Raw genomic sequence first — 22,078 nt, 5'->3', positions numbered from 1 at the left:
GCTTCTTTTTTTGATCTGCTACTCATTTTCATATGTACTCTGTTAAATCACATTCTGTAATTATTACAAATATCTTGTGCTTATACATTGTACTATATAATTTCTTTGTTTATTTGATGGAAGTGAAAATAAATTTGAATCTTTGAATGGTAAGCTCAGAGTTCTAACATGCTGAAATAAGCATCTTCGTGGAGAGCGCTTGAAATTCATCTTCTTGCACTACACAAAATATATGAAATAAAGTTGAGTATGTTGAAATATGTTGAGTAGGTACAAACTTTCTCCAGAAGCACTTCAGTATGATTTCTTTAATTTGAATTTGAATGTTGTCGTCGGAAAGACGGAAACTTCTTCCCAAAGAATGAATTGTTAAGGATACAACAAACACAACAATTTTAGCACATTGCACCAGGAATGAAGACAGTGTAGATTTTTGGGATTCCACAGCGAAGCTGACAAGCTGTACTAAAATGTATTCCAACAAACAAAAAAGAAACGAAAAAGACAAACCTTGTGGTACACACTACACTCCATCTCTAAAGCGTAAGATGACCATGATTTTTTAAATATTGTTTTACATTATTATTTCTTCGGTGATACATCTGTATCTTTCTCTTCCTTTTTTTCTTCTGGTGAAATGATGATTGATAATTATAGATATTGTAGCACGAAATCTCTTTCGTCAGCTCTTTCCAAAGGCGATCATGGGGAATAAGTAATTCATGTGATGGACACAAATATAGAGAAAATAAGCACACGGCATGAGTAAGGCTGCGAAATGTAAGAAATGTAGAAAAATCAGTATCAAAAAGTGAAGGCCTTATATTCTGCAAAGGCACACTTTACATTTTGATCAGATTGAAATTCTTCCGAGAACTCGTGCGTAGAGTGGAGTCTTATACCCCAAAGCAGAGCGTTCTTTCCTAACGAGTTTGGATTTTTTTTCTTCACATGAGATGTGAGAGTTTATTTCAGCTTGAATATCGTATGACCCAAAGTTTTTACACACAAGGACACGTCATGCACTCAAAAAAAAAGTGTAAACAGTACACTGAACAAATAAAGGTCAAATCCAAACACACAGTGTGAAACAAAGCATTACTATGTGAACGCTCTGTGAAAACTTCATAACAGTTTTAAATCATCTTCACGCTGTTAAATTCGAGCATTTTCACAGAGGCAGCTATGTGAACACACTGTGAACACACTATATGGGACACTGTGTTCTTTTCAGTAGGGAAGTCACGAATCGGTGGTAATAAATAAACATCAGTAGAGACTGTTTCCTTGTTCGACTTTCATTCATGGAGTTGACAGTGCATCGATTTGGTGAAGACATGTTGAAAATAATACAAACGGTGAGTCCTATCCCTGTCGGGCTACTATGTGGAATCTTCCCCGTCTTTGTACGGCTCAATGTCAAGGCCGATATCGTTCAGGAGCCCCACCGATTCCGTGGTGACGAAATGTTCCTCCGACTCCGACGTCGGGCGGCTGATGGTTCCCACGCTGATGTTGCCGCTCGTTGTCTTGTCGCCGGTCGGAAGGTCCGACAAGGTGAGCGGGAGCTCGCGGAAGGCGTGCAGCAGGAAGATACCGGAGATGATGACGCCGAAACCATCGAGTACGCCGATGATGTCCTCCGCCGACATCACTCGCCAGTCCTCGAACAGGATGGAGGAGGCTACGAGCACGCTGGCTGTGAAAAAGACGTAGTAGATGGGCGTGACAACGGCGGTGTTGAAGATGTCCAGGGATTTATTAAGGTAGTGCATCTGCACCGTGATGAAGACGCCCATGAGGAGGAGGAGGATCCACGTGACGGGCACGGCAAGGGTGTTGACCCCTTCGAAGAGCTGCACGAGCGCGATGCCGACCCCTTTACAGGCCATGACGGTCAGCGACCCGATGATGGAGCAGATGAGCACATAGACCAAGACGTTGGTGTGTCCCCAGCGGGGTGCGATGGCGAAGGCCAACACCAGACTGGCGGCAGCGACCAGGCACACGTAGACCACGAAGGCTGCGGAGGGAGTATTTGAGCGAAAAGGATAGCGTGATAGCGAGAGAGATGCTGTGGAGCAAGTAACTCAATTTTGACACGGAGTTACGATAATGTGAACTCTTTTTTCCCCTATGAATGTGCAAATATCATCATGGAATCAAAGAACCCCTTTGCCATTGAATACATAAAAGATTGCATATCCAGTATCCAGGCAGATGCTGTGAATTCCTATCATTTATATTCAGTCATGATAAATGCACCTTTACTGAGTGAACTATTGGGGACTAACTGTAATTGTGATCATAATCATCATGCCGTCTGATTACGAACGAAAGCATGCTTTGCAACATTTAAATCATTGCCATGTAGTATTAGAATCAGCCCATATTGTAACTGATTGTAAATTCACTGTGGCCAGAATAACTGACCCACATATAGCTCAAGGGTGTGTGTTTGTGTGTTCTTCACTTCTCGATGATCGAACACATCTGAAAACGAGAGAACAAAACGATAAAGAAGCAAATAATAAAGACGCGCGCAAACGTGCAATCGCGCGAACTTACCTGGCGCCCTGAGTCGTTTTGTGAGCCAATGCAGCGTGTGGTAAGCCTCGTCCACGGGAGTGTGAATGACAATAACGATGGCTCCTAGTATGCAGAGTAAGCAGCCCACCTTACCCAGGAGATTTAAGCTCTCATTTAGACAATACGAAGAGAGCACAGCTCTGTCAGAGAGAAGGTGAAGAAACATAAACTGGAGGATTAAACTATCAATATTGAATATATAAATATACATTATTCAATCAATTTTCCTGTCTGCTATCAAATATCTTCCTATCTATCTCACAAATCATAACTGCCTGTCTATCTATCTATCAGTTCTCTACCTATACATAATTGTACATGTATTTCTGTTTGTGTAAGTTTTCTTATCAACTTGTGCTACTGACTTGAGGAGATGGCAAAGCGGACGATCAGTCATACAGAGCTCTGCCGTTATTGATAAGACAGCGCCATCTTGTGGTCAAACTGCTACGTTATCGCATCGGTGAGGTAACCAATGGTAACTGTTTCATCTGCCAATGATCTCTGTAGCAAGATTGTACAATTGTATTCTAATAGTTTGATGTTTCAAGTTTTATTTCAGTTTGGGAAAACTTATCGTTTGCTTGAAGATTATGCAGAATCTATCTGCGACGGCGTTGTCTATTAGACCGTCCGAATAGAACCAAAGGTGCAGTATATCACGACCATAATTTCCACTATGGAAAAAACTATTTCTAAGTAAGCCGGAACCAGGATAGCTTGCCAAGGAAGGAAATATTTATGGACCTATATTATGACCAATTCCTACCCACTCATAATAATCACTGCTTGGCCCAGAAATTGATTCTCTTTCAACAGGAAGGAAAGGACGCAAATGAATAAAGTTCAGGTACATTTCTTCGTTGCGGATCAATGTTCCGGATGCGTCCCGGATACGTAGACTCCAAGGTTGACCAGAACACCGGAAAGTGAGGAGCAACCCAGAGAGAAAAAAAAATACACACTTTACGTTTGACCCTTGCAGGGAAATCTGCGTTCACGCTTTGTTTTCACTTTTTTAATTAATAACAGCAAATCAAAATTAATATTCAAGAATGCGATTCAGCCTTTAATATCTTGCAAACAGAATAACCAACATTTCTGTACAGTAGGACATTTACAAGCCGTCGGTGAATTCTTCCTTTCAAAAAAAAAAAAAAAATCAACCTGGTGCTATTGAAAAGTTATTACTGAACAATTACCAGCATTTTGTTTGAAACATGTCTTTGTACGGACAATAGAAAAAATAGGTTTCTGGGGTTTGAAAAAAAAAATCCTTATGACGCTTACAGCAGGTCTTCATTACATACCTTCAGACTTCTGAGAATACTGTCGGAAATACAGGAGTTACTTTTTATCGTGAAAATGAAAGAAGATGGCATGAACCAATGTTTGACTCATCGCTGCGTGAAGCTGAAGAGTAGCACAGTTAGGGGAGGAGCAATATTGGGAGGGCTACCTCTTTAGGCATAATGAGAGGACAACCATCCCATGCAAGCTGGCTCATCGGGTGCTGTTCGTTATTCCGAAGGTTCGTTATTCCGAAAGTTCGTCAATCCGAAACACACAAATTCCCTATACCCAGAGGTTCGTTAATCCAAACATTTGTGGCGTTATTCCGAAGGTTCGTTATTCCGAAGGTTCTTTGATCCGAAAATGAAATAGGGTTCGTTATTCCGAAGGTTCGTTGATCCGAAAATGAAATAGAGTCCGTAATGAACCTTCGGAATAACGAGCTTTGTTTCATTTTCGGATTAACGAACCATCGGAAAAACGACCCTTATTTCATTTTCGGATTAATGAACCTTCGGAACAACAACCCTTATCACATTTTCGGATTAACGAACCTTCGGAATAACGAATCTTCGAAATAACGAACCTTCGGAATAACGAACATTCGGACTGAAAGAACCTTCGGAATAACGAACTGTAACCGGCTCATCTGACGCAGTCTCAAACCACACACACAAGAGGTTCCTGTTTCAAATCCATTTAGATAGAGTCGAGGACAACTGAGCCAACGTTGTGGGCTATCAGACTCTGTCACCTGGATAAAGGACAAACACGTCGTGTGCAAGAGAGCTAACGACCCATGCACGTAAAACGTTCCCACTACGTTCTGTTGCTGACATATTCAGAAAAGCAGAGTAGTTAATAATATCTATCCCTTTTGGTTCATCCATTAATGTGACTTGCAAAGATCAGACAGTATCAGTCAAAACACTGATATGCAATATGATGGAGTAGAAGGAGGAATAAAAAAAAAACTAGAAATGTCGCTATGGCGACTGATGCCTCCGCCATAATGCATGATTCTCCCCCTCATTCTCATCACACATTGTGAAGACATTGTGTATAACACAATGTCTTCACAATGTGTGATGACATTTCACATAATTGGCAAAATATCGAAATGACAGGTTTGTCAGAAATATCTTGAATGTTCACTTTCCTTGAACTGGGTTTGCTATAATTGTCTAAGAGTGCAGGTACACATATTTGGGGAATTGAGAATTTTTACTTGACTTCTGACCAACCCTTTTATAAGTGTACGCATTGAGTAATTTTCAAGGCATGAAGGAAGAGTGTGATTACAGTATTAAATATTTTTTTTTTTTTTTGCATTTAAACCTGGCCTTTGACCCTTAACCTTTGACCTTCTGGCTGGAAATTTCCCAGAGAATCTCCATTAGGCAATACAAAAAAAAAAAAAAACTAAAAATGCAAACATTGCATATACTAGTATATGAGGGAAATAGTAAAATTTTGAGGAGTTGACCTTGACATTTGACCCCCTGACTATTGACCCACGATCCCTACATTCCCTAGATAATCCCTGCCAGTCAGTACATGCGTATGTACCAAGTTCCATGAAGATACATTGAGCCATTTGCGAGAAAAGTGATATTGCAACATTTTCACCTAACCTTTGACCTTTTGACCTTTGACTTTGTGACATGAAACTCTCTCTGGAGAATCTTTACGCAGTAGTTCATGTCTACACTAAGTTTCAAGAAAACACCTTCGGGCATTGCATAGATATGGGGGAAATAGCAACATTTTTAGCATTTGACCTTGACCTTTTGACCTTTGACCTCTTGCCAATGTCACTAAAATCTACTCAACTAATTGCCTCATCATACATCATCCTTGGACCAAGTTTGGTGAAAGCTGTTTAATCCAGTTTTGAGTTATCACGTAAACAGATAAATTTTAGGATTTGACCTTGATCTTTGACCTTTGACCTCAGTCCGAATTCACTAAAAAACTAATCAAGTAATTGTCTCATCATACATCATCCTCCGACAAAGTTTGGTGAAAACCCAGTCTTGAGTTATCGCGTAAACGGATACAATTTCATGAGTTGACCTTGACCTTTGACCTTTGGCCGTTGGCCGATTTCACCCAAAATCCAATCAAGTAATTGCCCCATCACACTTAATACTTCGACCAAGTTTGGTAAAATTCCAGTCAATATTACTCAAGTTATCGCGTAAACGAATGCGGACGGACGTACGGACGGACGGACGGACAACCCGAAAACATAATGCCTCCGGCACCACTTCGTGGCGGAGGCATAAAAAGAGACCAAAGAAAGCGCACAAGTAAAGATGAGAAAAAAAAGGATAATGATAAAAAGAAATCGAAAATAAAAGAGAAGAGGAAGAATGTTAGAGAAGAGGACGAAAAAAAAAGCTAAGAAGCACGAGAAGAAGGAGCAAGAAAAAGAGCAGGAGCAGAATAAAGAAGTAGAAGGAAGGAGCTTGCAGGAGGAAGAGGAGGAGGATGGGAAGGAGCAGGATGAGAATTAGAAGGAAGAGGAGCAGGAAAGTAGGAAGATGAGGGAGGAAGAGAAGGACAATGCAGAAAGAGAAGAAAGGGTATTACAGGAGAAAGGAGGAGGAGAGGGAGGAGGAGGAAGTGGAGCAAATGGAGGAGGAGGAAGAAGAGAGTGGAGGAGGAAAAGGATGAGTTGTTGTCATGGATACTCACGAGACAATGACACTGAGTGCACCAAGTGGAGTAACCAAGGTTGCCGGCGCGAAGGCGTAGGCCAAAAAATTACACAGCTCCCCGAAGCCAACTGCAGAAAGCAGAGCGGAGCAAAGAAAGATAACAGATAACTTGGGCGAAACAGTATTGTATCACAGCCGGCCAGATTTACATATTTAGAAAGGTTCGATTTGAATTCATAAAATAAGGGGAATATGACAAAGATATGTCAACTATTGAGAAAGTTCTTTGTCTTTTTGACGTTAATTCTCTGTTTGGATGCCAAGTATAATTTCTCTTCATTCCCTCATCCAATTTTTTGCTATTGATTGTTGGTCAAATCGACTCGATTCGCTTGTGACAGATTCAAGCATGTCATATTGACTTGAATTGAATTGGATTATGGTTTGCGCATGTGCAGAGAGAGCGAGGTCTTTAAAGCTATATGCGTCAATCAGTCTACCAATTTCGGCAACTTGTTCTTTTCAATTTTTTCTTTCATTTTTTTTTTTTTTGTCCAAGCGCACGTCTTCACACAAAGTCAAGTATATGTGCGTGTATGTTTTACCCTTTTTCTTTTTATTACAAGGAATTCAAGTTTGGCATAGCTCAAAGTGTAGGTTATTTAGTATTTAAGTCATAAACTCGAACCGAACTTAATTCCAAGCGTCATACTTACGTAATAAGAAACCTGCCCACCACAGCCATTCGCGTAGGTAAGCATGACCACCGTCACCTGCGATCATGATTATACAGCGATGTAAGTATTTAAATTGGTGTATATAATTCGTTTTAAAAACAAAGAGACACGCATTTCTAGGGACTGCTAGTACTTGAACACTATCTCAAATAATTTGTATCATGACAACAAATGTAATTTGATATTACATTTCAAAACGAATCTAATTGATCGTGAAGAGAGTTATATAACGCACTACAATCATGTTGAGAAATCTAGAAGAGTGGATCGACTGGTGAGGGGAAAAAAACTTGATGTTGCGTTTATCATGCTTCCGATCTGTGTTTATCACAATGTTGTGAACTGCGATTTTACTGTTCTGCGAGAATGACATTTTGCACAACATTTCATAGATCCTATTCAAATTTCAATATTTTGCTCGACAATTCTATGAGCTTACTACACGTTAGCAGATTTTAAGGCATAATTTACCATTTGAAGATGAAACAAAAACCCAGCACTGGATCCTCACAATAGTTCTAAAATGTGAGTTAGGGACAGAAACAACCAATGTAAAAATTTGAATAAGTATATACAAACTGTGAACAATAGTTATAATAAGAATTTTTCCAGACTAAGCCATCAACAGTTATGATTTATTGGGAAAAATAGTGATATCTCCTTATATCATTTTAGACTTTGCTGCGAAAATTGTAAGATGTTTTGTGATACAACTGATCTAAACATACGCATCAAATGTGATATCTTGAACATTCCTTAAATCACTGCTCCCAAAGGTAAACTGGACCTTTAACATGTTGGCTTCGAACTTTCTTACCTGCTCTAAGGGAATGCGTCGAAATCTTAATCAACGCTTGCTTCTTGATAACAAAACTCGATCCAATGAACGCACTTGAGCAGACGGCAAGAGTGAGCCCGATGTAGAAGTCCTGCGTTGCTATGGTTTCGGTCACGCTCTCGCAGACCAGCGTGCAATTTGACGTCGTTGTCTGGGTAGGCATCGTAGAGGGAGACGTTTGGAACTCGCGCCAATAATGCGTCGTTGGTGTTACCAGATTTCTGTGGCCTGGTAGAAAAATAAATTGACACATAAATAACAATGTTTAAAATGCAATATTGAGAGTGAGAGGTCTAGCATTATCTTTCCCTCTTCTTTGTAGAGTGGGAGCCAACTTGAACTTGCTTTAAAGGGACAGTATAGTTGTGGTTGAGTTAGGGATTCAGGTTTTAAATTTTTGCGAAATAATTAGAAATTTTATATGAGTACAATAATTTTAAGAGGAATTCAGAGTTTTTGATTTTGATGAAAACCGGTTTTGAAATGGCTGACACATCCAATAATATGTCAGATAAATGGTTTCTAATTATTTCCCAAAAAAGTTAAAACCTGAATCCCAATCTCAACCAAACCTATATCATCTCTTTAAGCTTGTCGAGTCTGGTAGTACCAAGGAGATACAGTAATTTCCTTTTTGGTGTTACGTGCGACTCTCATTACACTACATGTCCACATAAATCAGTCATCTGAGGAGACTTTGTATTAAATAGATTCCTTCGGCGCACCTGGTGTGAAGAGATAAAACCATGGCTCCCTGTGGGAAACAATGACCCTACTATATGAAACACAAAACCCCTCGATGAAACCCTTCTATGCCAAAAGACGACTATCCATACTCATAAATTGGTAGGCACTCCAAATTATAATCAGAGCATGTCCGTTTGGCAGCATGGATCACATACTACTCCACTATTTATCCCCATGCATGCCAAGATAGGGTTGAGGTGTCCTACAATGCAGTATCGACATGGTATTTTACAATGAGACTGCGGTATGACGAAAATTATTGGTTTTTTTAAATTTTTTTATATTGATTTTCAAAAACAAATCATACATAAAATTAAAACAATCAAAGCAAAAAAAATTAAAAAATAAAACAAAACAAAACAAAACAAAATTATTGGTTTTCATAGACTTATGTCGTGTTGCTGTCTTTCCTCTTGGAAGCCTCCATGGACATGCTGACTATACAATGTTATGCCTTCTTCCTAAAGGCCACGCTGAGAGAACCATGTTGTTTGGTTTCCTCACTGCAGGTTAATCACTTTTAAGAGGAGGTCCTCTTTGGAGTTATTCAGGTTTTGTTTGTTCACTACTTTGGTCTAAAGAATGGCTTGTAGGTCTGTGTAACGATGCCATCCTCCAACCGACTGCAAAGAGGTTGGTTTGTTGCATAAATTGAGGATGGCTACTTAAAGGGAATAAGCTCTGTTGGTGCCGTGTGTTTTGCAAACCAAGATTTTGGCGCACGAATTGCACTCCTTCGGGATTTGATCTGATTATTTTGATCTGAGCAAGAAGGTAGTTAATTGTTGCCCGGCCCTTGGTATAAAGCATTTACCTCTGTGAGCAGCGTCATGATCGAGCGTCACTCATTTTCGGATTCTCTCTTCAAAGGAGAGACTTAATTGGAAGATTTTTTTAAAAAGTTCAGATTTGTTTTATATGTGAATTAACGTTAAAACTATCTCCTTGCGGCCCCGTATCATTATAGCCATATATCCCTGATCATGTTGTTCAGATGTCTAGTACCAAATGACAGTTCAAGTTGCAAAGACTTATTTTGGTGACGCCAGTATTCAAACAATTCTTAGCAATCCTCAAACTATAACAATCCAAACAGTTAAATTGTGCCTTATCAAAAACGAGTGGCAGCTCCAACGATCACACAGTCAAGAGTTTAGCAATGTTAAAAACATCTTGCATGCTTGACCTTGTAGAGTGTCATTGGATTGGTATCGATGGTAGAAGTGGTGTTTGGTTTAATTTGAAGAATTCAGCGCAACAAATTATTATGATTCCACATTAATATATCTGCGACGATATCTGTTTGGAGAAACTGAATGACAAGGATAAAAACCGATACAGTCTGTTACATATCCAGAGCAAAGTAGCCGTTATGGGCTTATTTACAAAATTAAGCTCGTTGAATCACGACGAAAACCTCTTGGAAGGAAATCCTTGTCTATGCAGACTCAGGATAATGCAAATGAAATACCACCATCGATCTGCACAAAGGGTTCAAGAGTGGCACTGATAAAAAGAATTACGTGTGGAAAAAAAAGTCTGTATGGTTGCGATATATTTCAAACGTTTCAGAGGAATTATATTGAATATATACTTTTCTTTCGTATTTCGGTGTTTGATGTGGTTATGATAGTTTACAATATTATGCGTGTGGCACATGACATGCTATGTCTAATAGTAGCAAAAGCGATGGTATTCAACCGTAATACACACGATAGAAGCGTCAAATTCTCATGTTCCTACAATAGTCATTATGACTGTACAGATGTAAAGTATTAATAACAGGTTTCTTGGAGGTATAAGTCTGTCTCGTGAACCCGTTGAACGAATTAATCTATTTCTTTTCCACAAGGATCTCCTATCACTTCAATACTTGTTTTTCTCCTTCTCGTGTCCTACTATTGTACTTATTACACACATACCAGCAATTTCTTCACAATCATCCGATCCACCCGTATCATCTTTCCGCCAGTGTTTATCTACAGTTTTCTTTCGAAGATGGCAGATAAAAAGAGTCGGGAGAGTTCACTGCGATAAAACGGAACTTGTATTTGCTTATTGCGCAACGCCCCAATAAAAGGCTGTATAATGTGCGATGTCGCAGTACTATGAGGAAATACACACAGCATACACTGCAAAAAGTCCGGTGTTATCTATGAAACACCGAGATGGTGTTAAATTTCCGGCGCTCATTTACAAGGTGTTAGATTAACACCTCTGGGTGTACCTCTGGGTGTCATTTCAAAATATAAACCTGGTTTTTTAATAATTTCTTTCGAAAACTATATCAGTGATTTCCACCCATAGAAGGCCCTACTTATAGCATTGTGTGCTGAAAGTCGCCCGACGTCCCAATATAGAAGCCTGTGTTACGTCATAGACCCTCAACTGCACGGCGCGCCTCGCCCTAGCAGAAACTAGAGCACGCACTTTAGTGCGCGCAGGCAAACCTCAAATACTGAACTCCAAAGTTCATTGACCCTACCTGCCAAAATATCAAAAATCCTTCATAAATTCCCCCCAAATTCTCGGATCATTACCAAAAGTTAATCGTTTATTAGTTGTGTCATTCTTAACCTTTCCTGCAAGTTTCATCCCAATCCGTTAACCACTTTTTGAGTTATTTTTGCACACGGACAAGCTATATAGTTTATTGAGAAAAATATTGATATCTCCTCATATTTTAGGCTTTATTGCGAAATTTTCATATGGCACGATTTTTGTGATGTAACTAACCAGTACATATGCATCAAACGTGATAACTCGAACATTTTTTAAATCACTGTTCACAACGGTAAACAGTATCGGTTGGTGATGTTAAGCCGTGGACAAGGAATGATATGTAGTGCATGGCACTTTATCAAAGATCCAGTGGCAGAGATTGTATCCATCCACTCTGCCATCTCACGTTTGCCATCTTTATCTCTGGACTTGGTGATTGTTTTATCAGGAAGAGAGCTCGGTGCCTATCATTTGGTATTATTATCATAACTGAAATTATATATCAATGGCCTATCACGTTATCTTGAGACAGAGAATCCCTAGAATTTCAGTTCATTTTCTTTGGTTCTATCATATTATCATGGGAGCATCCTCCCATCGACGACTGAGATTATCAAAATTGAAGACGGAATGAGTGTGATATAATACACTACGAAGTAATTAGGAATACTAGTATCAGAGAATTGCAAATGATTGACAAAGTGCCCTCCATCGACGTAAATAAGCACTGAATATTGATCAGTGTTTTGGTAGTAGCCATGATAAAAGAAATCATGGGCGTATGTGCTCAAGCAGGATTCGACCCTATACGACCTCTTGATCACCGGACAGGCGTCATCTCCACTAGACCACCGAGCTTCCGCACGACAATTGCAGCGGGCACTGCGTGGAATATTCAAATTCATGAAAGATCTCGACAGAAGAATTTCATGAATTTGAATAATATATCAGAGAATGTCGTCTGGACTTCCCTGGATTTCAGTAGGGGATGGAAATACCAAATTGGCAATCACACCCACCACCACCACCACCACCACCACAACAACAACAAAAGGTAATAATTCCTGTGAGCTGACCGCCACAAAACAACAACAAAACATCATTCCTATAGAGTGACCGCCACAATCATCATCCATCTCACCTGTACTTTATCTTCCTCTCTGTAGTAAAGTATGATATGATCTGTTGATTTCGCAGACTACAGCATGGGTCCGCGTATGAAAGTCCCCATCGTGCACGAATTCCTAGCAGTCCGCTTGTTGGTAGATTCAGACGTCCTTGCTATGGGGGGCGTGTGATCTCGTCGATCGTGAAAGCCGGTACCTGTTGCACCGTGTCACCAGTGACGAATACATAGGCTGCAGGGAAATTGTTTCAGCCGGATAAGTTTTTGTTTGGTCTCTACGTTATGCGTGTACTAACCCTTTCGTATCCAAGCTGTTTTCTTTTAACTTCATAGTATCACCTAGAGACAGCCGGCCTTCATTACCTCCTACCAAAGTCAGGGAAAACCATGAGATTGTACTGAATGTCAGAATGGTCACGTTTACGCGTAATTTGAGTGCATCCTGGTTTGGTACGAACAAATAACATTTCTGATCCTGGAGGTATTCATAACGCCGCACGTACAGGCCAACCAATAGCATGGGCGCAGAAGTATTGATAACCGCCCCTCAGTGCAGTGGATTACTCTCGCCTCTGAGAATATCATCAGGTGTATGGCTTCCGAAGCCACTGCCACTCTTTAGTTTTGTGGGGGTGTTTTCTCGTCTGTTTGGCATCAATGTTTCAAAACTAACGAGCGGTTTGCTACTGATCTGTTGATAGGGTCCATGGTCCACGGACTCTTTGAATCAGGACGTAAATGACCAACTGGAAGCGAACGAAAACTCTTGTACCCACGAGAAGTGGTAGCCTTTTGCTAAGGCTCTCTCGCAATACGTTGGTGAGCGAATGGGGACGAACGAAGCAGGGAAGTGGTACGAAGCGAGCTCAGCTGCTGCTGGCCTCGTTTCGCTTGTTCGCTCCATATAGCTCAGTGAGAGGAGAGGGCCTTGACAAAAGACTAGAGAAGTGACAAACATTCGCAAACACTCACAGTTAATGAATGACACGCGCCTATGAAATCATATTAACAACAACAAAAACAACGATCACTAAGAAAAGACTCGCAATATAATATGGCCTCACCACTATACGGTATACAGTCCAATCTTACGTATGTATTCTCATTACATGGCCTGAATGTATGTCGTCCTCACAGAGATATGATGGCATTATACATGTACAATGAAAAGTTTTATTGCAAAATAAGCTCAGCGCCATTATAAAGTAAGTCCATCATCACATACAGCAAACTTAAACCTTTCCTGTAATACCTCACTTGTTACATAACAAGGAATATTTTAGAAGTAGTGCTTGAAAATATTCTGTATTTTCTTATTTTTTGTTTGTTATCAGCTTTAATTACAAATATCTCACCTTCGCAAAAATGGAGTTAGCTCGTATTGCGATAAAACTCTTCATAGTATATATATATATATATATATATATATATATATATATATATATATATATATATGGATAGAGAGTGGATAGTGTGTTGCCACTGTTCTCTTTATTTTTCTTGACCTTTAGCCACATGTGTCTCCATTTGGCAAATATGGACCTGTCGGTTTTTGCAAGCAGGCTCTTCTATGTATATATATGTATATATATAGTGTATGCATGTGTATATAATCATAACATGGGTGCATGAATATTATATAGTATGTATAAGAAATGATGATTATAGATAGAGAGAGATAGAGTTGTGCACCAGAGAAACAGCATATATAATAATTATTGTGCGATACAGCTTTGTTATATCACGTGGGAATAGCATGAAGATTTTGTCAGCAATAATTTTGGCACATATTTTATTTCTAAGTGGCAAAACATCATCCCCTCTTTATCTGTACCCGGGTTTTATGTAAAATGAGACTGTATTTACGGAAAAGATAGAATGTCTGTAAAGGATTGCGATTTTTTGATGTTGTATTGGTTAACTGATAGGTATTGTTATATACTCAGTTATTATATAATGTGGATAGAAGGAATTATGTAATCATATATGTATGTATGTGTGTATATGATATTTATGTGTATGTATGCATGCATATGTATATGGATATATATGTATATATATATATACATATATATATATATATATATATATACGATCTCAATATGAATATATATAAGTATGAATTATGAATAGATTAATAGATAGATTGATAGAGGTGTACACAGAAAAATTATACTGTGCGACACAATTTTGTTATATTATGTGACAAGAGTATGAAGATTGTTTCAGCAATAATTTGGTATATAAAATAATGTGTATATTGTATATTTCTGTGTTATGTACCTAGGGACAAGTGGCAACACACTATCCACTCTCTATCCACACTCTATCTGTACCCGGGTTCCATGCCTGCTATTTTGATTGTTGGTAAATCAGCTGTAGGGGTTAATGACCACGAGAATGTTCATTGTATCGTAATTGTTAACAATGCTTTATCTGCACTGACACGACTGACACACTTGTCACACTGAACCTAATTCTTTACACTACCCCACTCCTGCCTGACATGCACCACCGCACACAAACCTTCCCCCAATATCACATGATCACTCACATCCCGCCACAAGACAGCCACAAGACATCCAGGCAACGCAAACGTCTGCTTAGCAGGTAATCATATTATTTAGTTTATTTATGATATATGTTTGATAATTTTTATTGTATGATATGTTTGTATGCTATATATACTCACTATACACTCATTTCCAGTTATACATTGTTGAATGTGTTGCAAAGTGCCAAAAAATATTGCCAAGTATGTCATGTAACTATTAACTCATGCTCAACTTATATTTAATATATTGTGTTTATGACTTCAGATTTGTTATGCTCAAAAACATATATTTCGTTTCACAAACAGACATTAAAGCTGAGGAAGACCACGGTCGAAAGCTTCACAACTCTGCCGGTTTCATGCGACATCTTCTGTTATCTACATTGTCTCAACTATATATATATATATATATATATATATATATATATATATATATATATATATACATATATACCATATATATATATACATAATCCATGAAGACTCCCACACCGTGTAATAATATAGATTATCCATCTGTGTTATATACATAACTACCTCTCTCTCTCCCTCCCTTTCTCTCTCTCTCTCCGATCCTCTATCTTGAAAGCTCAATGACATAGATGAAATACAACACTGGTTATATACCATACAATCTCACAATCCAGAATCAGTTCAGCTCTCAGTGGAGTGACGAACCCATCATCCGACTGGACCAACAAATCTATAACTAGACCCCACGGCAGTCCGGCTATTGCAGCTGAATATGGGGTATCCAGCCATCTTCTCAAATGGAAAATGAAACAAACAAACGATCCGGACCAAGAGAAGGCGATAGACAGAAGCTGTAGGCGGAGCTACTTTCGGCCAACGCTTCGTCGTGAGTGCCCAATGCTCGGACCTTCTAGGGTTTCGAAGAATCCTTTCCAACGGTATAATGAGCAATAGAGCGAAGAGCTATTTCAGCCCCTTTCCGAGGCAAAGCAAATCAATGATAGTTATATAAAAAAATAAATAAAAATAAAACAGACACGGCACGCTACAAAGATAGGCCCTACCTGTTTGACATTGACGCAGAACAGCACTTCTTGTTCTCCACGTCGTGTGTGAGATGGTTATCCGAGGATATGTGCTTACAGCAACGCTCATGTGTTTGTAACTCATATACCCTCTCAATGATAAAATGAACACGGCGTACACAATCTTTGTATATACCATCTCCATCTAAAAAACGACGCACCTTTTATAAGCACCGAGATATACAAGCGTGTATATACAAAGAAGATCTTCCGGTTGATGTAAGAGATCGTTATCTTGTGGGCCATGCCTGTAATGACTCACGAACTAATTGGCTGACGGTGTCTTGAAGGAACAATAATCAGTCCACATAATGTGTACACAGGGACCAGGTGTGATGTGGTATATGGAAGATCCCATTGGTCCTTGTTTGTCATTTTCAAACAACACTTAAAGGCATATACCATTTCCAGATGAAATAAAAACCTAGCATTAATGCTTCAAAATACTTCCAAAATGTGAGATAGGGATAGAAACAACCAATGTAAAAATTTCAATTATTATAATCAATGTTAAGTATTGTTAAATACACAAAATGTGAACAATGGTTATAATTAAAAGAAATGTTTCCAGACTAAACCGTCTACAATTACGGTTTATTGAGAAAAATAGTGATATCTCCTTATATCTTAGGTTCTATGGCAAAATTCTTAGATGGTAGGATGTTTTGTGATACAACTGACCTACACAATGTCATATGCACCAAATGTGATATCTTGAACATTTTTTTTTTTAAAATCACTGCTCCCAAAGGTAAACAGGACCTTTAAACGACATAATTTTACAGTATGTTACGTTGGCTTACGCGTGGGTAACATTACGAGCGTTGATGTCAAGATTTTTTTTCATCAATTTAAAGTAAATTTCACATATCTATTTTCTATTTGACCTTCAACTCGACTTTTCTAAATGCGTCAAGTTGATGATGGGAAAAAAACATCTATCTTTGGTTAAGTAGAGGCAGTTAAATAACAAATAAACAACAAACTCCAAACATTACCTCAATTCAATGAATAGAATCAACATAAATGACGACATTAAATCAATAACTCAATCAATAGGACTGCTATTTCCAAGTCTACACTTTGCAATACTTTATGTACATTCAAATTAAAAAAACAACAACTTACAAATGAAAATGAAACCGCTGAAGATCAATCGCTAAACTCCTAAAGGCATCGAAATTCAAAATTTTATAACTGGTACAACTTTAATTGTTTGCAATTTAACTATCAGTCAGACGTAGGTTCTATTCAAAAAGAAATTTTGCCCCAATGTTGCTTTGTATGAAACAGAAAAATCAGAGAAGTATATACCTGTTTGATCGGTGAAAATGTATAGAAAAAAATATGACAATAAAGAATATAACAGTTATGAACTGTAAAGTTCGAGAGTATAAATGACAAATCGGGTTCTTGGAATGTACTAGTAATATGAGTGATAAGAGTTATACATTTTTGCGTGTCCTTCTCAGCGGGTAAGTTCTGTCTGTGCCCAGACATCTGAGAAAATAAAACCTTGTGTGTATGAAATCATGACTTATATCCGATTTTGATCAAATTTTCATTGTTTCACTGTTAGATCTTACTCTTTCTCTTCAGAAGAGATGATGATAAGCGTTTGGTAAGCAAAAGACTCTGTATACATCGCGTCTATTTGCTCGGGGTTTGTCTTTAAGGTTCACTAAAAGTCGACATGCAAGAGGATTATACATTTAGTTTTATCTTAAACGTATGCATATTTGTTCACATATGTATATGTATGTAAATACAATCATGATATTATATACATATATATATATACATGCATATACAATATATATATGTATACATATATATTATATTACATTATATTATATATAAATATTTAAATATATGAATATATATATATATATATATATATATATATATATATATATATAAAAATGAAGAAACAAACTGGTAATGCATTTTTGGCCAATAAAGCGTGAGTTTATTCGACTGAAATTTTCGCGTAGGACGCCGAAAATTTGAGTCGAAGAAACTCATGTTTTACTGGACAAAAATGCATTACCAGTTTGTTTTTTCATTTCTTCGTGGAGCCAATACGTGATATCTCAATATGTTTGGACATATTATATATATATGTATATATATATATATATATATATATATATACATACAACATTATGTATATATAATATATATATACAAAATAATAACACGCACATGTGTTATTATTTTGTAAATATCAGTCATACGAGTCTATCTATCAGGTTTCAACAATTGCTTCAAAAATGGACACGCACGCCAAAACGGCAAGCCATATAAAATCATGGCTATACCTCCAGACACTGGCTTTTTTCCCCTTATTCTCTGTGCATGGCCATTTAGAAGCTTTCTCGTTTGCAAAGAAACGAAGCGGTAAAATTACTACACGACCCATAACATGTTATGAAGTAAGCTGCATATACCTCAACGAGGAAAATCACACTGCCTTGATGACAGCTAAATCACCACGGACACCACCCACCGAACTTCAATGTTAGTAGTGTAACCTTAATGTAGGGTATTACCAGGAATTCAGCTATAGGCCCCATCATTTCAATTTATCTCATCATTTAAGTCAGCTCAGTGCTTAGGTCATTTGTTCCATAATCATTAATATTGTGGGAAAGTGCATTCCGCTCTCAGTGGAGCCAGATCTCCATCTAGCGTGCTTTTAGGCGTCAGATGAGTGTGTCCTTTTGATTTTATAGCCGTGTTGAGGAGTGAAAAAAACAATATGAACAAATAGACAGTAGGGAGAGTGTATAATGACGATGTCATGTGGCTAAAATATGGTGAAGTACAAAATTCTGCAAACCCTTTATGATGTTGGCGGCGTACCTCATCCCCCTTTTCTTTCCTTCAATAGACCTACATTGTATAGGAGATTGATTGATTGATCTGCACACAATCATCACTTCGATGAAAATCTCATTGTGGATGAGACATCGCACCATCTCGGGGAAGGTGACTCGACATTTGCTCCTGCGACAGTTGCTCCGGTCTTATTTGCTCCAAAGACTAAGGGGTAGGGTTGCTGGCTTTAGGTTGATTGATTGATTGATTGATTGATTGATTGATTGATTGATTGATTGATTGATTGATTGATTGATTGATTGATTGATTGATTGATTGATTGATTGGTTGATTTCAATATTCTTTTAGCAGGGTAGCCCTTTCAGTTGGTTAAGTGTTCTATCAAGGGGCCCTGCTCACATTATGGATACAGATGAACATGTCATGAACATCAAAACAACGAATAAACAATAATAATTATAACGTACACTACAAATCAACCTAAAAAAATGCTCAAATAGAATATTTGAGTATTTGAGTTTTAATAGTTTGATGTGAAGATTAGGATTAGGATCATGGCTATGCTTGTGGTTAAAATTTATGTGTGGATTAGGGTGCAGATATTTCATGGGAGCAATTGTCTCAGGAGCAAATAAAGTTATGGAACCCTCAGCGAGATATCCCACCTCCATACGATCACTTTGATTTCTGCCATTTTGGACACTAGGTACAAATAACTGATAATACACGTATAACAGCATTGGAAACAGTTCGACGGAAGAGTTTTTGATATAGCGTGACAAAATAGTTGTCCCCACCACTGATGCAGGATCACACTATATAGCGACAAACCTGTATTATTAGGAGGAATGTAGACACAAAGTGAAACTGAGAGGACAACCTCTTTGGTAGAATCATTGCATCTTTTATTGTAATCTATGTTCAAATCATTAAAATTGATGTAAATCGTATTTCATATCCCAAAATGTAAGAACAAACAAGCGATAAACAGCGATCCTCCGAGATTAGGTAACAACATTGGTAATTCCAGCAGCCTTCAACAGTTTAAAGGGAATGGCTAGTAACTGATCAGTGGGAATCAGTGGGAATGTTAGGGGATGATTGTTCTAATTCTTGTGGGATTCATTTAAGAGTACATAATATATCTATTGTTGTGTGAAAATTATTTGCTTCAGAATGGTCTCATATTCAAGTAATGTGCAGTTTAATGTTTCCAGGTTAGCACGCCTGTACAGTGACGGGGCATTAAACTGCACATTACTTGAATATGAGGCCGTTCAGAAACAAATAATTTTCACACAACAATAGATATAAAGTATGTACTCTTAAATGAATCCCACAAGAATTGGAACAATTATACCCCAACATTCCCACTGATTCCCACTGATCAGTTACTAGCCATATACTACAGATTCTCTGTGTGCGCACGAAGTTGGTGGCCCCAAATGCCAACCACGCATCCACTGAGGCTGAAATCAGTATGCTGTTTCCATGACTGTTTTCAGCTAGCGCTTGAGCAAGTTTACACACAGACAAATAAGATTGTGTTTCTTTTTTGTTTCTTTAAATTGTGATTTCTGCATCCAAAGGCTCCAGCCCAGTGCGTTTGCGACTTACTAGACATACTGTCCAAGTGTCGATATGCCCGAGAGAGCAACACTGCATAATAAATGATTTCAGTGACTATCATCTTTCTGTGTAATATCAATGTAATGTATATCATTTGGTACAAGGAAAACCGAGAACCAATGATGGTTGCTATGACAACTGTTTCACGACTTCGCCTTCACTCACCCATGATGCTACATGTCGAACTGACATAAACACACAAGGGGATTGGCTTTCATTTTATGCGTGTGTGTGTGAGTACGTATGTGTGTGTGTGTGTGTGTGTGTGTGTGTGTGTGTTTGTGAGCCTGTGTCTGTTTTAGTTTTTCCCTGTTTTTTTCCACACATTCTGTGCTTGATAATATCCTCCAGTTCGTGTGTTTATGACTTTGTTAATTGCTCATTAAAATATACACGTCAGGAATGCGGACAAGAGGAAGGAAACTTAAGATAACGTAGTACCTGTATAGGTTGATGTGTGCAGATGTTTTTGGGTGTATGCGTGTGTTTTTGTCTTGGTATAATTATGCTATCATGTTGGGTAAGTTGGGGACGTATACAGGGGGAGGCAAGTAAATGAAAATAAGGGGATGGAGATTGGATTATGTTATGGAGGATGAGATGAGACTTATGGTTTAGGTAAGGTGAGGATTTGGATGATAATAATATGTAATTAATGATAGGTGAATGTTTATAATCATAATGTCGAAACATGATATATAGTGTTTGATTAGTGGCGCGAGATAAGGGTTATAGGTTTCTAGGTGGCCAGGGTTTTTTTTTTTCAGATTGCTCTTTTTACATAATAAATTTCGAAAAGTTATGACTTCACTTGTTTGATTACACTTTATCATCTAATCGCGATAATTTATTATCAAAATCATGTGCAGTATTTTCAGTTACCTTTTCATTGTAATGAGTTTATATATATATATATATATATGTATTTACATATATATATATGTATATATATATATACATATATATATATATACATATAAATATACATTATATATTATATATATATATATATATATATATATATATATATATATGTATAGATATAATTCATATGTATATAATCCATTATAATGTTTGGTTCTAACTATTAACACATTCAAAAGCGATTGTGTAACTTTCATTTGCATTACGTGGTATCAGAAATAGAAATTTTTTGAAAAAAAAACCCGAAAGTAAGTATGTGTGTGTGATCATGGTACAGCACACTCTCGAGCAAAATGACAATTTTGTTTGGACAGCCTCTTGAAATGAAGGGTAGCACTCCATCAGCTAATTATACGTGTGAATAGATCCAATATTTATCCTTCATCATTTGTGTGCGTCCCCGGAACCACTAATATCTGCTTATCAAGAAAAAAGAAAAAAATCCCAAGCATGATTCCTATCATCTTGTCCAACAAATGAGCTAAATTCAAGGGGAAAATTTTAAAAAGTCATATTTTATTTTTGCTTAACTATAGTCATATACCATTATTAATTCTGGCTGCAGAATCTCTTTTCT

General features: G+C 37.8%; 1 protein-coding gene across 1 annotated transcript; it reads right to left on the bottom strand.

The window, feature by feature from the left end:
• Positions 1 to 1,382: 1,382 nt before the first annotated feature.
• Positions 1,383 to 20,746, bottom strand: LOC139721623 (magnesium transporter NIPA2-like). The gene is made up of 6 exons (XM_071632954.1): positions 20,743 to 20,746; positions 8,100 to 8,348; positions 7,262 to 7,318; positions 6,583 to 6,673; positions 2,569 to 2,729; positions 1,383 to 2,023 (listed from the first exon to the last, which is right to left on the bottom strand). Exons 1-6 carry the CDS (start codon positions 20,744 to 20,746, stop codon positions 1,383 to 1,385), a joined length of 1,203 nt encoding a protein of 400 aa, XP_071489055.1.
• Between the last annotated feature and the right edge of the window lie 1,332 nt (positions 20,747 to 22,078).

Source organism: Diadema antillarum, unplaced genomic scaffold (assembly GCF_040938485.1).
Source record: "Diadema antillarum isolate AM-2024a unplaced genomic scaffold, OU_Dant_1.0 scf00000146, whole genome shotgun sequence".
Classification (NCBI taxonomy): Eukaryota; Metazoa; Echinodermata; class Echinoidea; order Diadematoida; family Diadematidae; genus Diadema; species Diadema antillarum.
This window is presented reverse-complemented; position numbering and strand designations above follow the sequence as displayed.

Bases quoted from the DNA above. Each gene is read 5' to 3' on its own strand.
- LOC139721623 (XM_071632954.1), bottom strand. The intron at 6,674-7,261 runs GTAAGTATGACG...TGCTTTCTGCAG, and splicing joins GTGGGCAGGTTTCTTATTAC to TTGGCTTCGGGGAGCTGTGT. The intron at 2,024-2,568 runs GTAAGTTCGCGC...CTCCCTCCGCAG, and splicing joins AAAACGACTCAGGGCGCCAG to CCTTCGTGGTCTACGTGTGC.